Here is a 21,504-nt window from a genome sequence, read left to right on the forward strand (position 1 = left end):
AGATAAGTGAAAAACATACAAATTTACGAGAAAGTTCGATTTCATATGCTACTAAAAGGTGGGTTGTTCGTTTAAACTTAAAGGGAGTTTGTTGAAGGATGATTGGTCGAAGTGGTGTTTGGACTTCACAACTAAGAGTTAGCTCATACATTGGTTTAGGGGTGGACAATGGTTCGGTTCGGTTCGGATTCGGGCCCAAACCACTGAACCGAACCAATCCACGGGTGAGATGGCTAGGCCCAACTTCCGACCGTTTTTCTCTTCGGTTTTTTCGGGTTCGGTTTAAAACGGTTCGGTTTGCAGCATCGGTTTTTTTCGGTTAACTATATTGGGTCAATTTGATTTTTAAGCCCAAAACAATGTCAATAAATTCTATTTTTTCAAGTTAACTTAAGTCAATTGTTGGGCCGGTTTTTATTTCTAGCCCAATTAAACTCATTTTTCCTATTTTTAAATTTATAATTATATTATCTTCACTTAACTACCATATTAAAAAATTTAAATTATTATATTTTGTTTTTTACATATAACAATATAAAATTATCTAACTTAAATCTTTACTAAAATTATTTTAATTAAAACATTAAAAAATATAGTAAAAACACAATATAAAGTGTTTCACATATATTATTATTACAACTTAAATAAACATTTAAATTGAATATCTATCCTTCTGTGACATAAAATGTGATATGTCCATACTTCCTCCTGTCATTTTTGAGATACTATTATATTTATGTTATACCTGTCAAACAAACATTTAAGAAAAGTAATAATAGTCAGCCAACAAAAATGATAAATTTATAATAAAACTAAAAGAAAAGTTAAAACAAAACTGTGAATAATAATAATAAAAATTATCATTTTGATAAAAAAAATAGAACTCTATTAATGATAAATTGATAGAATAAATGAATAAAATTAATGATAAAATTCAAAGTTAAATAAAACCCATCAATACTCAAACATTAAAACTCATCAATTCTCAATAACATTCAAAAAAATAATTATTAATGCAAATTTAGTATTGAAGAAATGATAATATTTTGATTCAATAACATTAAAGTTCAATAAATTCTCATAAATCATACATTAACACATAAAAAGAGAGAATGATTTATCAAAAAAAAAACACATTTTTATTGGTTTAATTAACATAAAACAATTAATGTTGATTTTGCTAAGTATTATCAATAAACTCTAAATACAAACAAAGAAACAAGTAGAGTAGAATTTACCTGAACAACACAATCATAGAAAATATTTGTGATGATTTCTTCAGTTTCAGTTTGAGGACATGCTTAAAGATATTATATTTTTCTGCAGTTGAAATGACAGGAAAAGTATTAGAATTTAGAAAGACCATAATAATTATCAAGCATAAGAAACAATTCATACATCCTATTAACATGATAATATGAACATGATAATAAACATCATAATAAACAATGAAACAAAAACATTTCCAGTGGAATAGTATAGTTCTATACCAACAATATAAATATGAAATGCTCAAAGGTAACAACTTTAGGCTTTTAGACCCCCTGTTGGTTGAAACACAAATCACTTGAACCATCAAAATCACAATAAACAGAACCCCTGTTAGTTGAAACACAAATCACTCGACCCATCAAAATCATAATAAACAGAAACTATAATCACAGTAAGCAAAACTTACTTGTATAAAAGTTAGATTTACTAGAATAAAGTGTAGCTCTCAACCAGGAAATCTTTCTTCTTGCAACCCAGCCTACATATACAATAAGACACTAATCAAACTATGAAATTGTGATAGTAAACCAGTTTTCCAAACAAGAAAAGGAAAATGAACTTTACTATAATTAGACAGAGAAATAGGAAAAATCTTAGACAACGAAATTAGAATACTTCTTGGCCTTAAGTTTTTATCAATACCTTTTCAAAATCTATAATTTCAGGAAACTTTGGAGATATGCTGCAATAAGATTAAACAAAATAGAAAAAAATCAAGAGTAATCAAAACCTTGTCAAAGATAAGAATCAAAGGTTAATGTCAAAACCTTAATAACTATTACCTTGAAAGAAGAATCACCTTCACTACACCTTCACTACATCACTCTGTGGAATCTCAAAATCAAAGCACAACTAAAATCAAAACAAAATCTGAGTTAATCCTAATGTTCTCAAAAACTCAAATGCTAACCATAGATCTACATCTCTTATAGAGAAAAAAAACTAAATAACAACCCTTAAATTAAAAATCAACAACAACTAACCTTTTGTAAGATTAACTTCATCAAAGTAGAACCACATATGATAGCTTCAAGTCAGCCAAGCACCTGAAAATAAAATACTGCAGTTGTTTCAAGTTTTTTCATACAAGTCGGTGTAGAACAAGAAGTCAAGAAATCAAAACACAACCAAATTCAAAACAGATCTAAATTTATCTTAAAGTTCAAAAAACCCATCACTTAGTTGAACCTTAGTGAATCTTGAACCTTAGTTGAACCCATCCAAAACAGATCTAAATGAATCTGAAAATAAAAAACCCATTACTTAGTTGAACCCATCCAAAACAGATCTAAATGAATCTGAAAATCAAAAAACCCATCACTTAACCTTAGTGAAACTTGAACCTTAGTTGAACCTTAGTTGAACCCATCCAAAACAGATCTAAATGAATCTGAAAATCAAAACACAGATAAAATCAAAACACTTAGTTTAACCTTTAACTCTAGAACACTTTTAGAGATACACAGTTAAATAAACCCTAAATAACAACCCGTACAAAAATTAAAAATCAACCAAACAAACCTTTTGTAAGATTTCTTTTCATCAGAATAGTATAACCACCTCTCGTAGCTTTAAATCACTTCAACACCTGAAAATAAACAATTTATGAAGACAACATTAGTATGAGAAGACTATGAAGGTAAACAGGTGGTGCGGTTATGATAAGAGAAGGAGGTAAAGGTGAAACAATGAAGGATGAATGAAGATTGACACGGCGGCGGAGAAGAGAAGGAGGAATACGAGTGAGAGAGTGAGAGAAAAAAATTAGGGTTTTTGTGTGTTGATAGTGAGAATGAATAGATATGAGAGAGTGAGAGAAGGAAAACGAGTAAAGTATGATAATATAGGAGTATATTAATTGGATTCGGTCGGGTTCGGTGACCGATGGGTCCAATATTTCCATCCGAACCGAACCGCTTCTATCCACTTAAAACCGAATGGCCAATCCGTTTGACCCGTGAACCCGAAATTGACCCGACCGAAAGCAATCGGGTAGTATGGGTCGGTCGGTTATTAACGGACGGTGGATTTTTGTCCACCCCTACATTGGTTGATCATTCATTTGTGGGGTGTTTGAATGAAGAAGAGTCGAGACACGTCCATAAATTTACAAAGTACGGCGTTGCAGCGAGACCGTATGTTGAATTCCTTGCGATACTGAAACAATGACCATCATATTACTATCACCCATATTTAAAAGAACTATAAGACGATTATATTACCTTTAAGAAATCTTATAACTAAAAAAACACCTAATAAAGTTGTTAAAAGTTGAGGAGTACATATTTTTGGAATAGAAAGTGTAAAGATTTGTAAGTTGTAAGTGACTTATTTTTGGAGAGTATGCACAACATGATAGAGTTAGAAATCAAGAAAACTAAAACATCATTTGAGAAACAGGTATAATGTTCACCCCCTTTCTATTGTTATGGAATCAAAGTCCAACTGAATTATATGCAAAATTGGTAACATCTGCACATGATATTTTAAAGTTTGAATCGTTCTAGAAGCGTTGATAATGGTATGGTGTGCCTAGTTGAACTTGATTAAATTGTCACTTCTTTAAGTCAAACATGATGACCAACCATAAAATTCATATGCATTTCTAGTTTTTGTTTTTCGTCGTGTTTAAACTATTATGCATTTTTAGATTTATTATTGTTATGGTTTTATGTATGCATTTTGAAATTCATATATATATTTTTAATACAGGTGTGTTAAAGTGTTATGTTAATCAATAAAATAAACAGCAAAATCGTTTAGAAAATTATTAGTCTATAAATAACAAATAAAATCACTAAAAAAGATCAAAATTAAACAAGTTTAAATTATGTTTCTCAGGGGACATATATCAAACACGATGTCGTGGCAACTGATTCGACAAGTTAAACCAGAATTACCACAACTTATACAAGATGGTGGAGTAAAAAAGCAATAAATAACACAAATAATTGGTAATCCAATTCGATGCAACCTGCACCTATGTTTGGAGGGTTGACTTCCAACCCAATAAAGGAACTTCATTATTAGTAGTTCAGTATACTTAGTCATACAAGCAACAACAAACCCTATGTTAGTCAATATCTCTTCCTTACACTACCCAATAACTTTCTATTAGGATTCCCTCTTAATATGAGACACCCTCTCACTTCTTTTCTCTCAAACACTAACCCTCTAGTGTTTGGATTTCAATCACTAAACTCTAGTGATCAACTTCAATCAACAAAATGAGTGATGTTGAATTTACAACTCAACTAGACAAACCTACAAATATGTCAAGTTACTCAAACAAAGAGTGATGTACATAAAATAACAAAGACTCTTGTAAACCTAACATTCTTAAATATTCAATGCGAATGTTTATCTTCCAATGTAGGTTTTGATCTCTTATATAGCATAAAATAAATATGGGCTTTTCTTAATGGATATTTGATTTGATTTCGTCCAGAAATAATGCATAATATGTTGGATATTATTTGTTCCATAAATCTCTCTAATAAGATATGATTTGTTACAATTGAAGTGTCATATTGAAGTGCTCGTAAAGTACATCATCATCTAGCTTCCTCTATAAGCCATGTTGGCTAATATCATTTACCATTTACTACATGTGATAATAAATATGAGATTGACCAACATTTTCATGACCCATATCCTGAAACACTATAGAAGTATGAGCATATTCGACACCTTTAGTGGGAGATACCATACGAAGATGTGAAATCATGTAGTACCACTAGAGATATTCCTTTTCAATCGTCTAGATGTGTCATTGGACGTATTATGTTGTAGAAATCACAAACGATCATCAAGTAACCAACCCACTCAATAGACTTCACTTGTATGACATGCATGAGAAGTAGGAAGAACATGTTATACATGACTATTATGGGCTGCTCACAAGGCCCATGACGAAAGGCCCAGAGGCGTAGAAAAGGAAGCAAACACGAGGAGTAAGTGTCCTTTTCAAATTAATTTTCACTCTCATATTACCTTTAATTTTCTTACGGGCTTGAGTGTTGGAGTGTTAACCTTGCAAGTCACAGATAAGTGGTAAATGTATGTATTTTCTAGCTTGTTTTGTATTTCATATCTTGGATAGTACCTAAGTGCCACCCTTAGGTTTCTCCCCACCATTAAGCACAAAATTAATGCATGTAATTAGTGTCATAGCCCTTGAATTAGTATAAAAAGAGGCTTAGGCATCAAGAAAATGGGGGAGAAACCTAAGGGTGGCACTTAGGTACTATCCATCACTTCTTACTAGAATACTTTGTACTTTGTTTTTTCGTTAGCTCTTGTTAGTTACTTTGTAACTAAAAGCTTTTGTTCTAAATATTTCAAGTGTTCTACTTTTATTTTGTCATTACCTTGTTATTTATTCATCTCTTTACTTACAATGCTTTATAATCTTGTTGTAATTTACTTTACCACGAGTGAGTAAACTCATAAGGACTAAGGGATTATGTAAGTCCATCTTATGATGAACTTCTACTAGTGTATGCTTTTGTAATCATGAAAAAGTTTAAAGGTAATATTTTATTTTAGAACTCAACTTCTTATTGCACATTTATGATTGTTGTGAACACAAGATCAATAGAGATGTCGTTCATGTATCGAGAGGTAATGAATCGACATCTGAAAGTGAGTTGTTAAACAATTGAGTTTGAGGCGCCACTAACAAGGCGACTTGGTCTCAATTGAGAAACAATCAAGAATACGGCGTCGCATGACAAAGCATATGCTCTTGATTGCAAATTAGCCATGCCTATAAAATATTTAGTTGCGCACGATACGAAAGTGGGTGACGTGCATTATTTTCTACTTCTATAAAAAAAATCCTAGGAACTTCTCATGATTCAAGACATATGCAAAAAGTAGACGTGAATCTAGATGGACAAAACATAATTCACTTGTTATGCTTTCGCTATTTTTATCATTAATTCTTTTTTTTATACTTAAAAACAACAAACCACTATTGATCACCTTAGATAAGCAAACTTAAGGTAAGTCTTGGTAATCAATACTTCTCTACGAGATCAAATTTTGTTTACTTGGCACAAACCCTGCATTTGTGGTTTGCACAAATTAGACAACCCCTTCTTTGTCGCATCGAAAACACAAGTCGTCCACAGTAAAACACTACCTCACCGTTTCATTAATCATTTCTAGTTCAAACTCAACATTGGCACTATTTATTGGAATCGACATATAATTCCCGCAAATTTCCACGTCTAGGTTTCTTATAATCTTAAAATTTGAATCTCCATTTCTAAAGGTTTAGATATCCATTTGTTGATATTCCTTATTGAAGTTTCAACATTTTCCTTTGACAGATCCATCCTAAAATTCATCAAGCATGGTGGCATCTAAAGCCACTCAATATGTGGTTCAACGACAAGCTCCTGATGCAGTCGATGAAGCTGGTAGAGCTCCACTTCTTCCTTCTCCTCAAGTAAAAGAATATCCAGTTCTGGTTGTGTGTCCTTTTAACCTTACGCAAAAAGATCTTGCTCCACCAAGTGTTGGTTAAAGAGCATTATAGGCTTTCCCGTTCTTGGGATCTACATAAAAAATTGACCAAGGCGAACCATCACATAAACCCTCTCCATTTCGCATTATACTCTGACAAGAAATACTCAACAACCTTCAATGGAAAGTAATCTCTTCAATGGATCCAATGCTCTCCAAAATCGCTCATAAAAGCACGTGGTCGTCAATATCTCTCCTAGAAATCGTCACTCCCAAAAAACTAGCAAAAATCACTTTAAAAAGTTGCACATGTGTGTCAGGAAAATGCGTCATCGCTACCACATTAACAAACATCACGGTCGGGATATGAGCTCATTGCACCCACGTTTAAAGCATCGTGACCGAGAGAAGGGATATCAGGAACACATGGTCCTTCCAAAAGTTTGTCATGGAAGGATATGGGAGGCTCCCTTTTGCATACATTATCTGACTTAGTTTGGATTCCAGGCTGTTGGCTAAGAATAATTCCACATATTAAAGTGGGAAAAGCAATTGGCATTTTTATCGCATAGGAGGTGCCTTGTTCCTAATCTGCTCAAAGATATAGGTTCCAAAATCATAATCTGTTCTGGTCCTAATAATGTAGATGAATATTCCCATACCAGTTGTAATAGATGAAGTGTGATTAATAGGCATCCAGTTGGTAGCTCCAATTTTGTGAAGAATGACATACTTCACACTCAGATGGCTTGTAAACAGTTTTCCTTTCTGATGTTAATCCTTAACATGTTCCCTATTAATCTCTTTACAAAGTTGTTCTTTTTCATTTCTCCCTAGAAACCTGTTTATTATCACTCGTGAAATTTCCACACACTTACCTCTCACAAAGACTTTCATATATTCCTTGTTTTCCTCATCACTTCATTCTTGAGTTATGTTAAGAACAAACTCTTTTACCAGTTTCTCATAGCATTGACCAAGCTTGGCCATAGTCTTCAGTAGTCTAGCATGACTAATGAGATCAATTACTTCCTTGCATTTCAAGTCTTCCTTTCTTAATTCCCTCTATAGAGCAATACGTCTGTGATGAGTGTATTTCCATTTTTAGGGAGGTGGAAGGACAAATTATCTAAGGGGTATCTAGAAAATTTGTAAGACTCTTCACAAACTTTCCTTTGATGTATTGCAGGATGTCTTGAACATCAGTATCAATATCAAGCTTAGAATCACTAGAAACATCATTCTTTCTTTTCAGGTATTTCTTCCTTGAGTTGGGAGGCAGAACTTTGCTCCAACCCTTGGTTGGTCCCACAACCGTGCTAGACTTGGAGAACCTTGAAATAGTATTCTCAGTGATCTTATTCTTCCTTTTTTTTCAATCTCTCAACTAGGCTAGGAGCTAGCTTTTCCACAATAGGTTCATCATCTGAAGCACACTCTTCATTGTTGAATGTATTGATCGGCATCTACCTTCTCACCTTTTCTTACGCTTGATTCATGCCGCTGTAACACGGTGGGAGAACTGACTTTTTGTTTTGTTATTTCATAAAACATATGTGGCGGTTAGCAAGAGTTACCACTAACTTTTATTTTATCCAATTAGGAAAGGCAAAAAGAACAGGAAAGACCTTTTTAAAGATTTAGTCCGGGGGTAGGTTATACAAAGGGAAGGTGTTAGCACCCTTTGTATCCATGGTTATCCCTTGTAGAACGAGGAGTAGAGGTAGACATATCTTGAGAGTTAGTGTTTGTCATGCGCTTTTCTTGATCAGAGATCAAGGGATTGAGGGTTGTTTCTTCAGAGAGAGTGGATAGATGTCCAGACTTGGCGAGATGAGAATTTTGAATAGTGCAGTCGGTGATGGGTTTTAAATGGCGTGTAAACTTGGAAATATCAATCCTTTGTAATGATGTTTTTTATTTTTTTTCATCCGCCCATAGGTACGGAAGAGAAAAACTATTTGTTGTCTGCTTCTCCTTATTAGTTGCCATAGTTTTTATAATAAATAAATGCCATTTTTACCCACTCGTTTCTCAAGTTGATTTACCACCATATCCTTGATAAAAAATTTGGCAAGATCTTTCCATGTGGCGGCAGCTTGAGTAGATACAACTTCTTCTCTTTTCAGATAATTGATGAGATTATAGGGATTACAACTCTGCCTTGTAAGGTCATGGTGACTGGAAATTTTCATGTTGTTAATGTTCTTCAAGTGCTCACATCCCAATGTCATAACATCTATGCTGACATTGCAATCTTCCTCTGTCATATATTCTGACCATCCATTTACACGCCCCTCATATTTTCTTGGAGTTTTGTAGGAGATATGAGCAAGTAAACAAGTGTTCTATGTTTTGAAGTTCAATTTTCTGCTCATCCTTTTTACTTGTTTAGGATATCCATACAGTTTGTAGCATAAAGGTCTTATTTTACTAGATTTTCTACAATGGTGACATTTTAGAATCTAATGTTTAGGTCTGATGTAAGCTTCTTGATGGTTACTAGGATGTTCCAAATTCTTTCCTGACATTTGATTGATAAACTTGGTCATGTTTTCAAGCTTATATGTCAGTAGCAAGACTTATTTATGAAGATCAGATATTTTGGTAAAGAGTTCCTTCTTATCACCCAATTTTCTTATAGTCTTGCATCTTCCTGAAAAGGCCTTGACATTCTCGGTAGATTCATTTTATAGTTTCTCTTATGACCAAGTAACAGACATACTTTTTCTTTATTTCTTGAGTTAAGTTGGCCATTCTGTTATAATGTGTCCAAAACCTTGACATCCATTACAATGAACTCTTTTTGTATTGTACTCATTTTGAGACTCATAATTTTTACTGATGTCAGATGGGATGTTTTTGACATTTAGTCTTCCTCTCATGCTCAATTTCTTTACTACCTTATTGATTTGATTTCCAAGTAGAACAATGGTATTTTATAGAACTTCATCAGTATCCAACTTATCTCGATCTTCTTCATACTTAGTATGGGACACAAAAGCTATGTTCTTGTTTTTTTCTCAAACTTGTCACTATTGGCCATTTCAAAAATTTGAAGAGAACCAATAAATTCATCAACCCTCGTAGTGCTGATGTTATGAGCTTCTTCTATGACTTTCACCTTCATATCAAATTTCCTAGGTAGAGACCTAAGAATTTTTCTTACAAGTTTTTGTTTTGACATCTTTTCTCCCAGGAAACTAGATGCATTTGCTATTTCAAGAATCTTCATATGATACTGCTGGATTGTCTCATCATTCATCTTCAAATCTTAAAATTTGGAAGTGAGAAGCTGAAGTTTATACATCTTTACTTTGGAAGTGCCTTTATAAGTTGTTCTAAGGATTTCCCAAGCATCCTTAGCTATAGTACAAGTGTTGATCAACCTGAAAACATTTTTGTCTACTCTGTTGAATAGAGCTGATTTATCATCCTCATCAGTAAAATCTTCTTCATGTTTTAAGAACACATTCCCTTCTTTATATTTATCAACATGATGTTCTCGTCCTTTTAAAACAGTCTCCAAAACTTTGTCGTCCATAGATTTCAGAAAAGCAACCATTCTGACTTTCCACCAGTCATAATTAGACACATCCAAAAGAGGTGGTCTGTTGTTGTATCCTTCTTCTTTATCCATTGTACCACAAAATATTCTCCCTGGAGCTTACCCAATAAACAGAATAGGATGTCTGCTCTGATGCCAATTGAAATTCTGGCACTTATAGAACAGATGTCAAGACAGACGCCCTAACAACACATAATGTCAAGACAGATGTTATAACATCTGCTGACTAACAACAAAATTATCAAAACTAAAACTAAATGTTAAATGATAATTAACACAGTAATTTTTAACCCAGTTCAGTGCAACAACACCTAATATGGGGGCTACCATGCCAGGAAGGAATTCCACTATTAACATTTCTAGTTTGAAGCCTAAACAGTCCTCGTTTACAACTTCTCTCCTAATCCTTACCTAGTGCAACTTCTACCTAGAAATCAACATCTAGATATGAAAAATCAACATCTCACTTCCAATCACCTCAGTAATAAACAACAGACACACATCCCGTGACCAAAGGAACTAAATAAAAAGATTACACTTTCAAATAAACAATACTTAGTTAAGAACCTTAACTGAGAAAAATACTTGATCTTGCTTAAAAGCTTTGATCAAGAACAATACTTAACTCTTTTGCTTAAAAGCTTCAAGAGTAAGAACACACATCCACCTCAATGTATCAGAAGATACATGAGTGACACAAAGAACAAAACACACGAAGAACTTGAAAGACTCCCAAAATAACAATCCTTATTTTGCACACACGGTTTCTATTTGTAAATGCTTGCAAAACTAGGTTTCCCAAGTCCATATTTATAGCCTCTTGCAGAATGGGCTTGGACTCTAAAACAAATCAAATCTTCTCCTTTTTGAAATAGCTGCAAGATCTTCACACAAAATAGGAACAAACCAAATCAAATAAAATCATAGTTTTCTAAAAGAAATCTTAAAGGTTATTTTTCTAAAAACCAAAATAAATTTGCATTTGTCTTATACATTCCTTGATTACCTGCACCTGTAATGAGTATCTGAATATTTCAGATTCTCATATTTTTCAATCAAATCTTTCAAGGATAAAAATTCAGTCTGGATTGGTAGGATGTTCTGGTGTAGAACATCACAACTTCTGGTAAAATATCTGTCAAAACACATAACAGTCGAACCTGTTATGATAATTGGCCAAGATGTTTCAACATCTTGCTCAACATCAGTCAAGAACCATGTTTTAGCAAAATAAATGCAATAAAAAAACCATTGAACTAACACATATTTTAGCATATTCTTCGCTTTGATTATAGAGTTCTAGGTGAAAGAGTCTATCATAGAAGAAATGGAGTAAACGGGCACCAAACAAATACTTGTGAGAGATGATACTTACCCAAAATTTATTATTATTTGAAAGAAAGTCCTAAACAAATTTGTTAATGAGGATGTGTTGGTATCTCTAATTGATAAAACCCTTATGCCACCCAACTTGTATTAAAATTAGAGTTTGAGATAACTTATATTCATACAAAGCCGACTAATAAGGCGACGAGTGTCACCCTATATAAATGTTTTTTTGAGTTTCTATGTTTAACCAATATTGAACTTGATATTTTCTTAATAAATCCCCTCACGTTCAACATTATTAAGCTTGGCTATCAACATTGGGTGGCTCATAGTTCGATCAATAGGTACTGATATCATATTAAAGTACGTGAGTATGGCCTAGCTAACTCAACCTTCAAAAACTGACTTTTAAGGTAAGTATTTACCCCACTTATAAATATATGTTTCGGCTATAGATTGTTCGATGTGAGACTCTTAGCACATACTTTCACACCTAAATTATTGGACTTTATGTGTGAATATAAATGGTAAGTAGCCCGATAGCAGAAACCTGGTAGCAACTGACCAAATAGATCTTAAAGCAGACTCTAATATTATATTAATATTTGAGTTTGATCTAACTCATTTTTACAAAATCGATTAATAAGACGGGGAGTATCATTCTACATAAACTCTTTAGAGTCTCCCTTCCTAACCAAAATGAGTCTTGACAGTTTCTAACTAACTTTTTGGGGCGTATAGTTTTTTTTCCATCCGATCCAATGAGTAACAACGGTGGTAGTGCCCTTCCAAAAAAAATCTAAATCATGCGATCAATTGTCTCACAATGTTTTTATTAAGGTAATTTGCATGTAGTAATGGGATGGGTTCACCAATGCATATATATGTAATCTGCACATTTTAGGGCTACAGTTGCATACATACATACATGTGGACAAGTGGTCTCGTAAGTAATGTGAAGGGTTCAATAAAAAAGGGTAGAAAAAATATCTAAAAGATGAGTTAATACTTACAATGATGTTCCAGTTAAGAGAATGTTCAAGTGGCCCGTGGTTGTGACACCATATAATCTCCCCCTGAATTGTGCATGACAAAACCATTTATGTTTTTAACATGCCTCATACCAGGACCACATAATCCAAAAGCTCATATTGATGTGTACTTACAGCCATTAATAGACGAGCTTCAGAACTTGTGGAATCAAGGGGATTTGACTTATGATATCTCCACTAAACAAAACTTTGTAATGAAGGCAGCATTAATGTGGACAATTAATGACTTTCTAGCTTACGGTATGTTATCAGGGTGGAGTACTCAAGGAAAGTTGGCATGTCCGGTGTGTATGGATGGAAATAAGGCTTTTACATTGGATTATGGTGGAAAAAATTTATGGTTTGATTGTCACCGTAGGTTCTTACCACATAATCATGCCTTCCGAAGAAGTAAGAAAAGGTTCAGGAAAAATAAAGTTGTGAGAGAAGAGCCACCTCCTTTATTGGCAGGAGAAGAAGTATATTGTTGGGTTCGTGATCTTTGGGAAATGGTAGATAATCGAGTTTCTAAATTAAAAGGATATGGAAAAAGCCATAATTGGTCTAAACGAAGCATATTTTGGGATCTTCCATATTGGAAAGACAATTTATTAAGGCACAATCTAGACGTGATGCACATTGAGAAAAATGTCTTCGATAATGTGTTTAATACAGTCATGAATATTAAAGACAAGACAAAGGACAATGAAAAAGCTAGAATGGACTTGGCCGTCATTTGTCAACATAGTGACTTAGAGTTGATTACACACGACAATGGAAAGATGACAAAACCTAAGGCAAATTACTGTCTTTCTTCTGATGAGGCAAAAAAAGTTTGTAAATGGATAAAGGAGCTTAAGACGCCGGATGGATATGCTTCAAACTTGGCTAGATGTGTGGATGTCAATAAAGGGAAAGTGCACGGAATGAAAAGTCATGATTGTCACGTGTTTATGCAGTGTTTACTTCCATTTGCATTTAGTTCATTGCCTGATCTTGTATGGAAACCACTTACAGAGTTAAGTCAATTCTTTAAGGGATTATGCAGCAATACCTTGAGAAAAGATGAATTGATTAAATTAGGTGATAACATTCCAATCATCATATGCAAACTTGAAAGAATATTTCCACCAGGATTCTTCGATTCAATGGAACATCTACCAATTCACCTTCCCTATGAGGCACTGCTTGGTGGTCCAGTACAATATCGGTGGATGTATCCATTTGAGAGGTATTTTGCAAACATTCTTAATTATTAAAATATTTTTTTAATGAAATGTTTTACAATTCATAGAAGATCTAACACTCGTATTTTTAAGAATGATGGGCGATTTTAAGTGGTCGGTGAAGAATAAGGCTAGAGTGGAAGGCTCAATATGTATGTCGTATTTACACCGAGAGACAACATATTTTTGTTCCCACTATTTCAAAACAGGCACCTTGTCTGCCACAAGTCAACGTAATGAAGCGTTAGGACTGAACGATGATGTAACACCAACATTGTCACTAAGCAACCCTCTAGGCCGTCCTAGTGGAAAACCCCAAATATATTGGTTGACGGATGCTGAATGGAGATCTGCTCATGTACACATTCTCATTAATTGCAATGAGGTTAAGCCATATATTAAGTAAGTAATGAAACAAAGTTAAACACAAAATAAACATATATACAATACATATATCACAACAATTCTCTCTTTATTTCTAGTATGTTTTTGCAAAATAAATCCACAAATGAAGAAGATCCTTCAGCTTCAACTCTTATACATCGAGAATTCCTAGAATGGTTTCGAGAGTATGTAAGTGTTTGTCATTCAAACTTGTTAAAAAAGTTTTAATCACTTTATCTTATTATGAATTTCATGTTTATATAGGCCACTAATGAGGGAAATGGTGTGACGGACAAAAAAATAATATCATTAGCTTGGGGTCCTGAATCAAATGCCATGAGTTGGCACAAGTACTTCATTAATGGGTACAAATTTCACACACAAGCATGGAGTCAAGGTAAAAAGACCATAAATAGTGGGGTTTATGTGAAGGGGATTACAGAAGGCGGGGAAGATGATTTCTATGGAGTCATTAAACATATCTTTGAGTTGGAATATCATGAATTGTCTCACAAAGTAGCCTTGTTTTACTGTCAATGGTTTGATCCAAAACGAGGTAAAGGAACAAAAGTTCATCCACATTATGATATTGTAGATATCAAGATGAACAGTAAGTATGATCGTTATGATCCATTCATAATTGCTCAAAAGGCCAAACAAGTGTATTATGTACCTTACCCAGAAATGCGTATAGACAAACGTGGTTGGAATGCAGTGATAAAGACAAAGCCTAGAGGTCGTATAGAGGTTGTTGACATTGATGATGATACACCCTATCAAGATGAAGAGATGGCTCACGTTGAACAAATAACCGAAATTGAAGATATGGCCGGCTTGCACGATGAAACACATAGTGATGAAGAAGTTGATGTTACATTAATTACTGCCATTCAAATGGGTGCTAGTGTAGACAATGATTATAGGGAAGATAATAATATCGATGACGAAGATACTAACACCATATTCTCCATATCTTCAACACCTTCCAAGAGTGAGTTGAAGAAAATAGCTAGAGCAACTTGTTTTACCATTCATGATTACACCTTATAAAATGTTTTTGACATTTTAGCTTGTGAATCATCATAAAATTGATGCTACTGTTGATAATGACTACTTTTTTTCATTATAATTGCATATATTTTTCAACATAATGTCATATATATTTTAGTCAATTGTTATTTTAGTATATAAAAACTAATAAGTATTTTTTTCTACAGATGCCTCCAAACGGAAAAGGTAGGGTGACTCTTCCAAAAAAGAAGAGGAAGATGGTTTTGCCGCATAAGGTGACTCAAGTAGCCAAGCATGCACATGATGTAAGGCAGCTAGAACTAGAACAACATGATGTGGAGCAGATGGATGTGGAGCAACAAGATGCAAGACAAGTGGAAGTGGAACAACAAGATGTGAGACAAGTGGATAGGGAGATACATGAAAAAGAGAATCCAAGAGATCCAACTATAATTATGGTGCCAACTCCAGGTTTTAGGCCACATGAAGCAGTGGAAACATCAGCTCAAGGTTCACGACACACGTCGAATTTGAACACTCAATCAGCTTCACTAAATATGCATACTAGTGATGATCTGGCACAAGAATCGAGACACTCTGGTCGTGAGATTTATAAGGCAGCTGATGGGAGGCCCTATATTTTTCCAGATGGGAGAGGGTGCATAATTTTTTATGTTAATTTATCAGTTATATTGACGCATTTATAATGTATTTTAATGTTTTGTTTATAATTTGCATGTAGGTGGAACCCGTGTAGGGTGGCCTCGAGGGCCCTTACCAAAGTAATTGAGTCACAATTCCGTAGGGCATGGACTAGCTGGGGGGAGATACCATCTAAAAGGGTGGATCGGATGTTCCTAAAATTTGGGGTAAGTTTGTTAATTTGTTTAGTTTTTCAAAACTATTGTTGTGATATTTATATTTTAGAAGCTAATTTAGCGTGATTTAGTTTATTTGTATTATTGCATATAATTCCCTTGCTTGATAGTGTCATTTTTCTATCTTCATGTGTAGTAATGTTGTTTTGGTGCACGATTTTGTTTTGAGAATTTTGTTCATATGCTACAACTTGTATCAGTCCACATGTTATTAATATTAAACATTAAAAAATATTTCATTGATTAATAGAGATTTAAAAGAAGGGCTGAAGTGAAAAAGTAGAGTTATCTAAAAGAAGGTTTGAAATAAAAAACAGGGCTATCTGAAATAAAATACAGGCTGAATGTTGTTAAAGTTGTATTCTTGTTAATGTGTATATAGTGAATATCATACTTAGCCAAGTATTTATATAAAAGTAAGTGGTCTTATTTGATTTTAGACTTTATTTGAAAAAAATTTATTGTGTGATAAAAGAAGGGATGTCTTCTCTTTTAAGTCTAAGTAGTTTAATTCTAAATTATTTTCTCATAGGCCATAATTATCTCCAGGACCTTATTATCTCAAGAATTTCTAACATATAGCAGCAGATTGATCTTTATTTCACCACAATTATCTCCAGGACCTTATTTTCTCCAGGACCTTATTTTCTCTAAGTAGTTTAAGTCTAAATTATTTTCTCATAGGCCATAATTATCTCATGTGACAAAATGATCTTTATAACTCAAACAGGACCTTATTATCTCAGGATTTCTAACATATAGCAAATTGAAATTTCACCACAATTGAGCTTATTTTTTGAAATTTGGGTTTTAAGTTTATTGGTTAGATGCAGATTGTGCATAAGAAAGATTAATGTTAGACTAAGATTAAGATACTTTGTTTTAGAAAAAAAAAATTAAGATGTCGAATTAAATAATGATAAGAATGTGAAATTGTTATATTTCATTTCATGCATACTTTTTTTTATTATTAATATTATTGTCATTATTAATTTTAATTTTATTGGTTGTTTTTCTTTCAAAAATGTCATAAGAATGGCAATGGTAAAAGTTTATAAAAGATACTGTAACATTTACGAAACATTTTTATTCAATAGAAAGTGAATGAATATCATTTCATTTTGAGAAAGCTGGTAATTATAAAAATTACAATTTGAGAAAATTTATTTATACAGTTTGAGATACTGGTAATTGTTAAAAATGTAGTTTATGATAACATAGTTTTTTGGAAGATTATTGATTATCTTTAATAATTCAATTGATTATACATGACTAGTTCACTTGTAGATTCATCGTAATTTGTTAATTATTAAAATATTGCAGCAAAAAGTTGCTTGGCGGCCTGAGGACGAGTTTGAGCTCAAGGCTATCTTTAAGAGCAAGGGCTCAAAGCGCCTCTCCGAGATTCTGATGGAGGCTAGGAAGAAGCAAGAACGTCCATCTTGGATGGGAGAGGGTGCTTGGAAAGGGCTCAAAATTAAATGGGAAGCACCTGAGTATAAGATCAAAGCTGCCAGGAATAAGAAAAACCGGGCATCTGCAAAGGGTGGATCTGTCCATACGGGTGGCTCCATATCCACAAATGAGCACATCATTCGAATGGTATGTCATTCATGCTAAACACTTGATTCCTTATACTTTAACTCATAAGTTAATTTTTCCAAAAAATTTGACATCAATTTTTTATTATGTCTAAGCGTCGAGAGTTGGGTAGAGAGCCCACATTAGATGAGGTCTTCTTAAGAACTCATACAAAAAAGAAGGACTCCTCATGGGTGGACGACAGATCAAAGAAGACATATGTAAGTTTCATTGATAAATTTTGTTTTTACTTTGATGTAAAAATATTGTAATGTATATAAGTTTTGTATATTTTTTTTTTAGCAGGAAACATTTCAAGAGAAGCTTAAACATGCCTCTCAAGTTGGAGAGGCATCAGATAGTGGCCCCAAGGAAGTTGATTCTGAACCTCGACTAAATATTTGGGCAGAAGCTGCTGGTGGCAAGACTAGAGGACGTCTCTATGGTGCTGGGGACAAATCCAAGCATTACAAGCTAGGTGTTTCCTCTTTAACCCAACAGTCACATGTATCTCCATATAACGGTCAAGTTTCTGCTAAGATTGCTGCACAAATGGCAACAATTGAAGAGAGAGCAAATGCTGCAGAGGAAGATGCTCGAGCTGCACGAGAGGAATGTTGTAAGGTAAATAAACGCACACAAGATTTGGAGAGACAATTGAGAGAATTAGCTGAAAATGTTGCTTCCATGAAGGGTGACAAACGCCGTCGTCATTCAGACTATGAAGAGTATGACTCCGACAATGATGATGACTCTGACAGTGATGACTCTGACAGTGATGACTCTATTGGTAGCACATAAGATTGTATTATTCTAGCTTTACTTTTATTGATGAGATTACTTTAAGAATCACATTATATTTTGCTTGAACTTGTTTTATGTTTTGTTTGAGTTTGTTTACATCAAACTTGTTGAATTGGAAGTTTTTTGAGATTTGATTAATATTAAGGTTTGAGTTTTGGTTTGACTTTAGATGTTATTTATTACATACAATAATAATGGTTATATATAATTTTGGTTTTGTTGTTGATTTTATAGATTATTATGAAAAATATTCATAAATCATTATTGTTACTAGTTCATTATCATCACTGTATTCAAAGAGGAAAAATACTAACTACATAGATATAACGATCAAATATTGGTATAACTTTTTATTTAAAAAAATTTAAAAATTACAGACGGCTTAACCGTCAATAAAGTATACAAAAAATCGAATCTTATCGAGGACTTGGCCCTTAGTAATTTACCGGCGGCTTAGCCGTGGATAAACATAAGACAAATATTTGGATGTTTAATCACCTATTACCCGCAAATTATTCAAGGTTTAGCCGTGGGTAATATCGTGGATTTACGTAGCCGTCTGTAGACATTACCAAGGAGAGAATTACCGAGGGTCTCGTAGCCGTCGTTAAGCCCTCGGTAATTTACCTTTACCCACGGCTTTTTCTAGTTACCGATGGTTTTTGGCCCTCGGTACTGACAGATTTTCTTGTAGTGATTTTAGAGATTGTCATTTGATCCAAATCTAAAAACAGATTCGAAAAAAATACAATGACCAGCTTTGAAACATGTCACAAAGTCTATTTTCTAGACTTGAACTACATGAGCAAAATGAAAATTAACATATGAAATATTAGTTCATAAACTCTCATAAATCTCTATATGAAATATTAGTTCATAAACTCTCATAAATCTCTATATGAAATATTAATTCATAAACTCTCATAAATGTCTATATCTCTATATGCTTGTTCTTATTTTCCCTTTGTTATGCCAAATATGAATTAACAAATTGAGAAAAATAGTAGCTAGGTCTAATTCATGAATGACCCATTAATTATTTTGCTGTAGTATATATAAAGGGCCATGAGAAAAATAAAAAATTTCAAAATAAATTACTAGTGATGGATCCTCAGTCTTTGCGATCTTGATTTACGTACATCAGCAATAAGGGCATCACGAGCAGTAACAATCAATGCATGAGGAACAGATATTAATGCATTAAACGTTGTGTAATCAACCCATTCCTTCAGCTTCGGTTCCTTCTCCCAGTTTTCTGGTATCTTAACCTCTCCCTTCACCTCTTCTCTATGCCTCTTCAACCTCTCACGCCCCGTAATCTCCTCAACCCTAGTACCATTCTCATTATTCTCTTTCTCTTTGCCCTCATCATCATGATCATTGCTTGTTTGATTTGAAGAGTTACACTTGAGCCTGTGATCATTTTGTTGAAGGGACAATGAAGTTTGAATATGGCAAGTGGGGTTTCTTGTCTTCCATGTTGAGGTGTTGTGGATCAACTTGTTTTCTTGATCCATACTTGAACAAAACAAAAAAGAAGAAGATGCTTAGTTGTTTATTGGAAGAAGAGTTTGAAGTATTATTTAAAAGACATGAGGTACAAGGAGATGAGTATATTGATTGAGTGGGGGATTTAGGGTACACGTTGTAGAAATGATGTTGTATGGCATGGAGTGTTACTACGTTTATGGAAGGGTGTTCAAGAAAAAGATTGTGTGGTTTAGTTCTTATTTACGTAAGCAAGAGAAAGAGATTTTATGTTTAGGTAGGGAGTGGTTTGTAACCTTAGGGTTTGTGAGGTGGAAGTGCAATGTGGAAATGTATATGAAGTTATTAGCTTTTTGACTAATTATAAATTGTCCTGGTTTCTTTGGTATTTATTTAATGAGAAAGACGTGGACATGCATTGTATAGGTACCCCGAACTTACTAGATATTTCTCATATTTGTCCTTTAGTCGGTCAAGCAAAATACACTACCAAACAAGTTATTTAAATTAGGACAAGAAGTATAGTGAAATAAAAAGGTAAAATTTCTCTCTATTTTTTCACTAAACTTGTGTATTTCACGGGAGTTGTTAACAGGGTGTTTATGATACTTTTTGGTTAACGGTGAAATTAAGAGAATTTTTTCACCCACCTCCCAACCTTCTTGGTCACCTCCGGTGAATTTACCACAATACCCCTTGTTTCGGAAGTTCATTTCCGAAACTGTACTTTTTTTCTTGAAAAAGGTGTTTTCGGAAATGAACTTCCGAAAACGTGTTTTTTTTAATATAAAATATTGATTTCGGAGATGCATCTCCGAAATAAAGTGACTTTTTCAGAAAATGTGGTGTTTCGGAAGTTCATCTCCGAACGCACCCCCCTGGGGAATTCGGAAATGAACTTCCGAAAATATGTCTGGACAGAATAAAATGAAAAACAACAACAATTCGCTTTATTTAATCGGGTGAAGATTACAACGATAATATTACATAAAATTAAAGTTACATATTGTTCAACACGGGTAAGTGGGGATGAGAGAGTGGTGGGGAGAAAAAAAGACTTCCAACGAAAATTAAAGTTACAATTCGCTTTATTTAATCGGGTGAAGATTACAACGATAATATTATCATCTTAGTTTTTGGAAGTGGTAACCCGGGCCGGAACATATGACGGAGGAGGTGGATGTCCGGAGGAAGAAGAACCGGAGGTACGTCCACCGCGACACAAAGGAGCCAATCAATGTAAGCTATAGTTTATCATTATCATCAGGGGACGTCATTACAAAAAATTGGGAAAAAAATCTTATTATTTTTAATCTTGATTTTTTAGAAATGACGTCCCCAGATGATAATGATAAACTATAGCTTACATTGATTGGCTCATTTGTCTCGCGGTGGAAGTACCTCCGGTTCTTCTTCCTCCGGACATCCACCTCCTCCGTCATATGTTCCAGCCCCGGTTA

The 21,504-nt window shown here is 33.8% G+C and overlaps 2 protein-coding genes and 2 long non-coding RNA genes across 4 annotated transcripts; 2 read left to right on the forward strand and 2 right to left on the reverse strand.

Moving 5' to 3' along the window:
* Positions 1 to 574: 574 nt before the first annotated feature.
* On the reverse strand, positions 575 to 3,306 carry LOC131638504 (uncharacterized). Its single transcript, XR_009294681.1, has 10 exons — positions 2,794 to 3,306; positions 2,599 to 2,662; positions 2,444 to 2,513; positions 2,256 to 2,318; positions 2,055 to 2,124; positions 1,915 to 1,954; positions 1,679 to 1,750; positions 1,491 to 1,599; positions 1,239 to 1,320; positions 575 to 745 (listed from the first exon to the last, which is right to left on the reverse strand). It is a non-coding gene; the product is annotated as an uncharacterized LOC131638504 (long non-coding RNA).
* Positions 3,307 to 12,728: 9,422 nt separating this feature from the next.
* LOC131638514 (uncharacterized) lies at positions 12,729 to 15,332 on the forward strand. The gene is made up of 4 exons (XM_058909074.1): positions 12,729 to 13,903; positions 13,992 to 14,050; positions 14,108 to 14,256; positions 14,547 to 15,332. The coding sequence occupies exons 1-4, from the start codon at positions 12,729 to 12,731 to the stop codon at positions 15,330 to 15,332; spliced, it is 2,169 nt and encodes a 722-aa protein (XP_058765057.1).
* Positions 15,333 to 17,633: 2,301 nt separating this feature from the next.
* Positions 17,634 to 18,121, forward strand: LOC131638494 (uncharacterized). Its single transcript, XR_009294680.1, has 3 exons — positions 17,634 to 17,773; positions 17,869 to 17,973; positions 18,059 to 18,121. It is a non-coding gene; the product is annotated as an uncharacterized LOC131638494 (long non-coding RNA).
* A 1,291-nt stretch (positions 18,122 to 19,412) lies between these two features.
* LOC131638501 (protein BIC2-like) lies at positions 19,413 to 20,301 on the reverse strand. The gene has a single exon (XM_058909063.1). The coding sequence runs from the start codon at positions 20,071 to 20,073 to the stop codon at positions 19,654 to 19,656; it is 420 nt and encodes a 139-aa protein (XP_058765046.1). The 5' UTR covers positions 20,074 to 20,301; the 3' UTR covers positions 19,413 to 19,653.
* Positions 20,302 to 21,504: the final 1,203 nt, after the last annotated feature.

This window comes from Vicia villosa, unplaced genomic scaffold, assembly GCF_029867415.1.
Source record: "Vicia villosa cultivar HV-30 ecotype Madison, WI unplaced genomic scaffold, Vvil1.0 ctg.002324F_1_1, whole genome shotgun sequence".
NCBI lineage: Eukaryota > Viridiplantae > Streptophyta > Magnoliopsida > Fabales > Fabaceae > Vicia > Vicia villosa.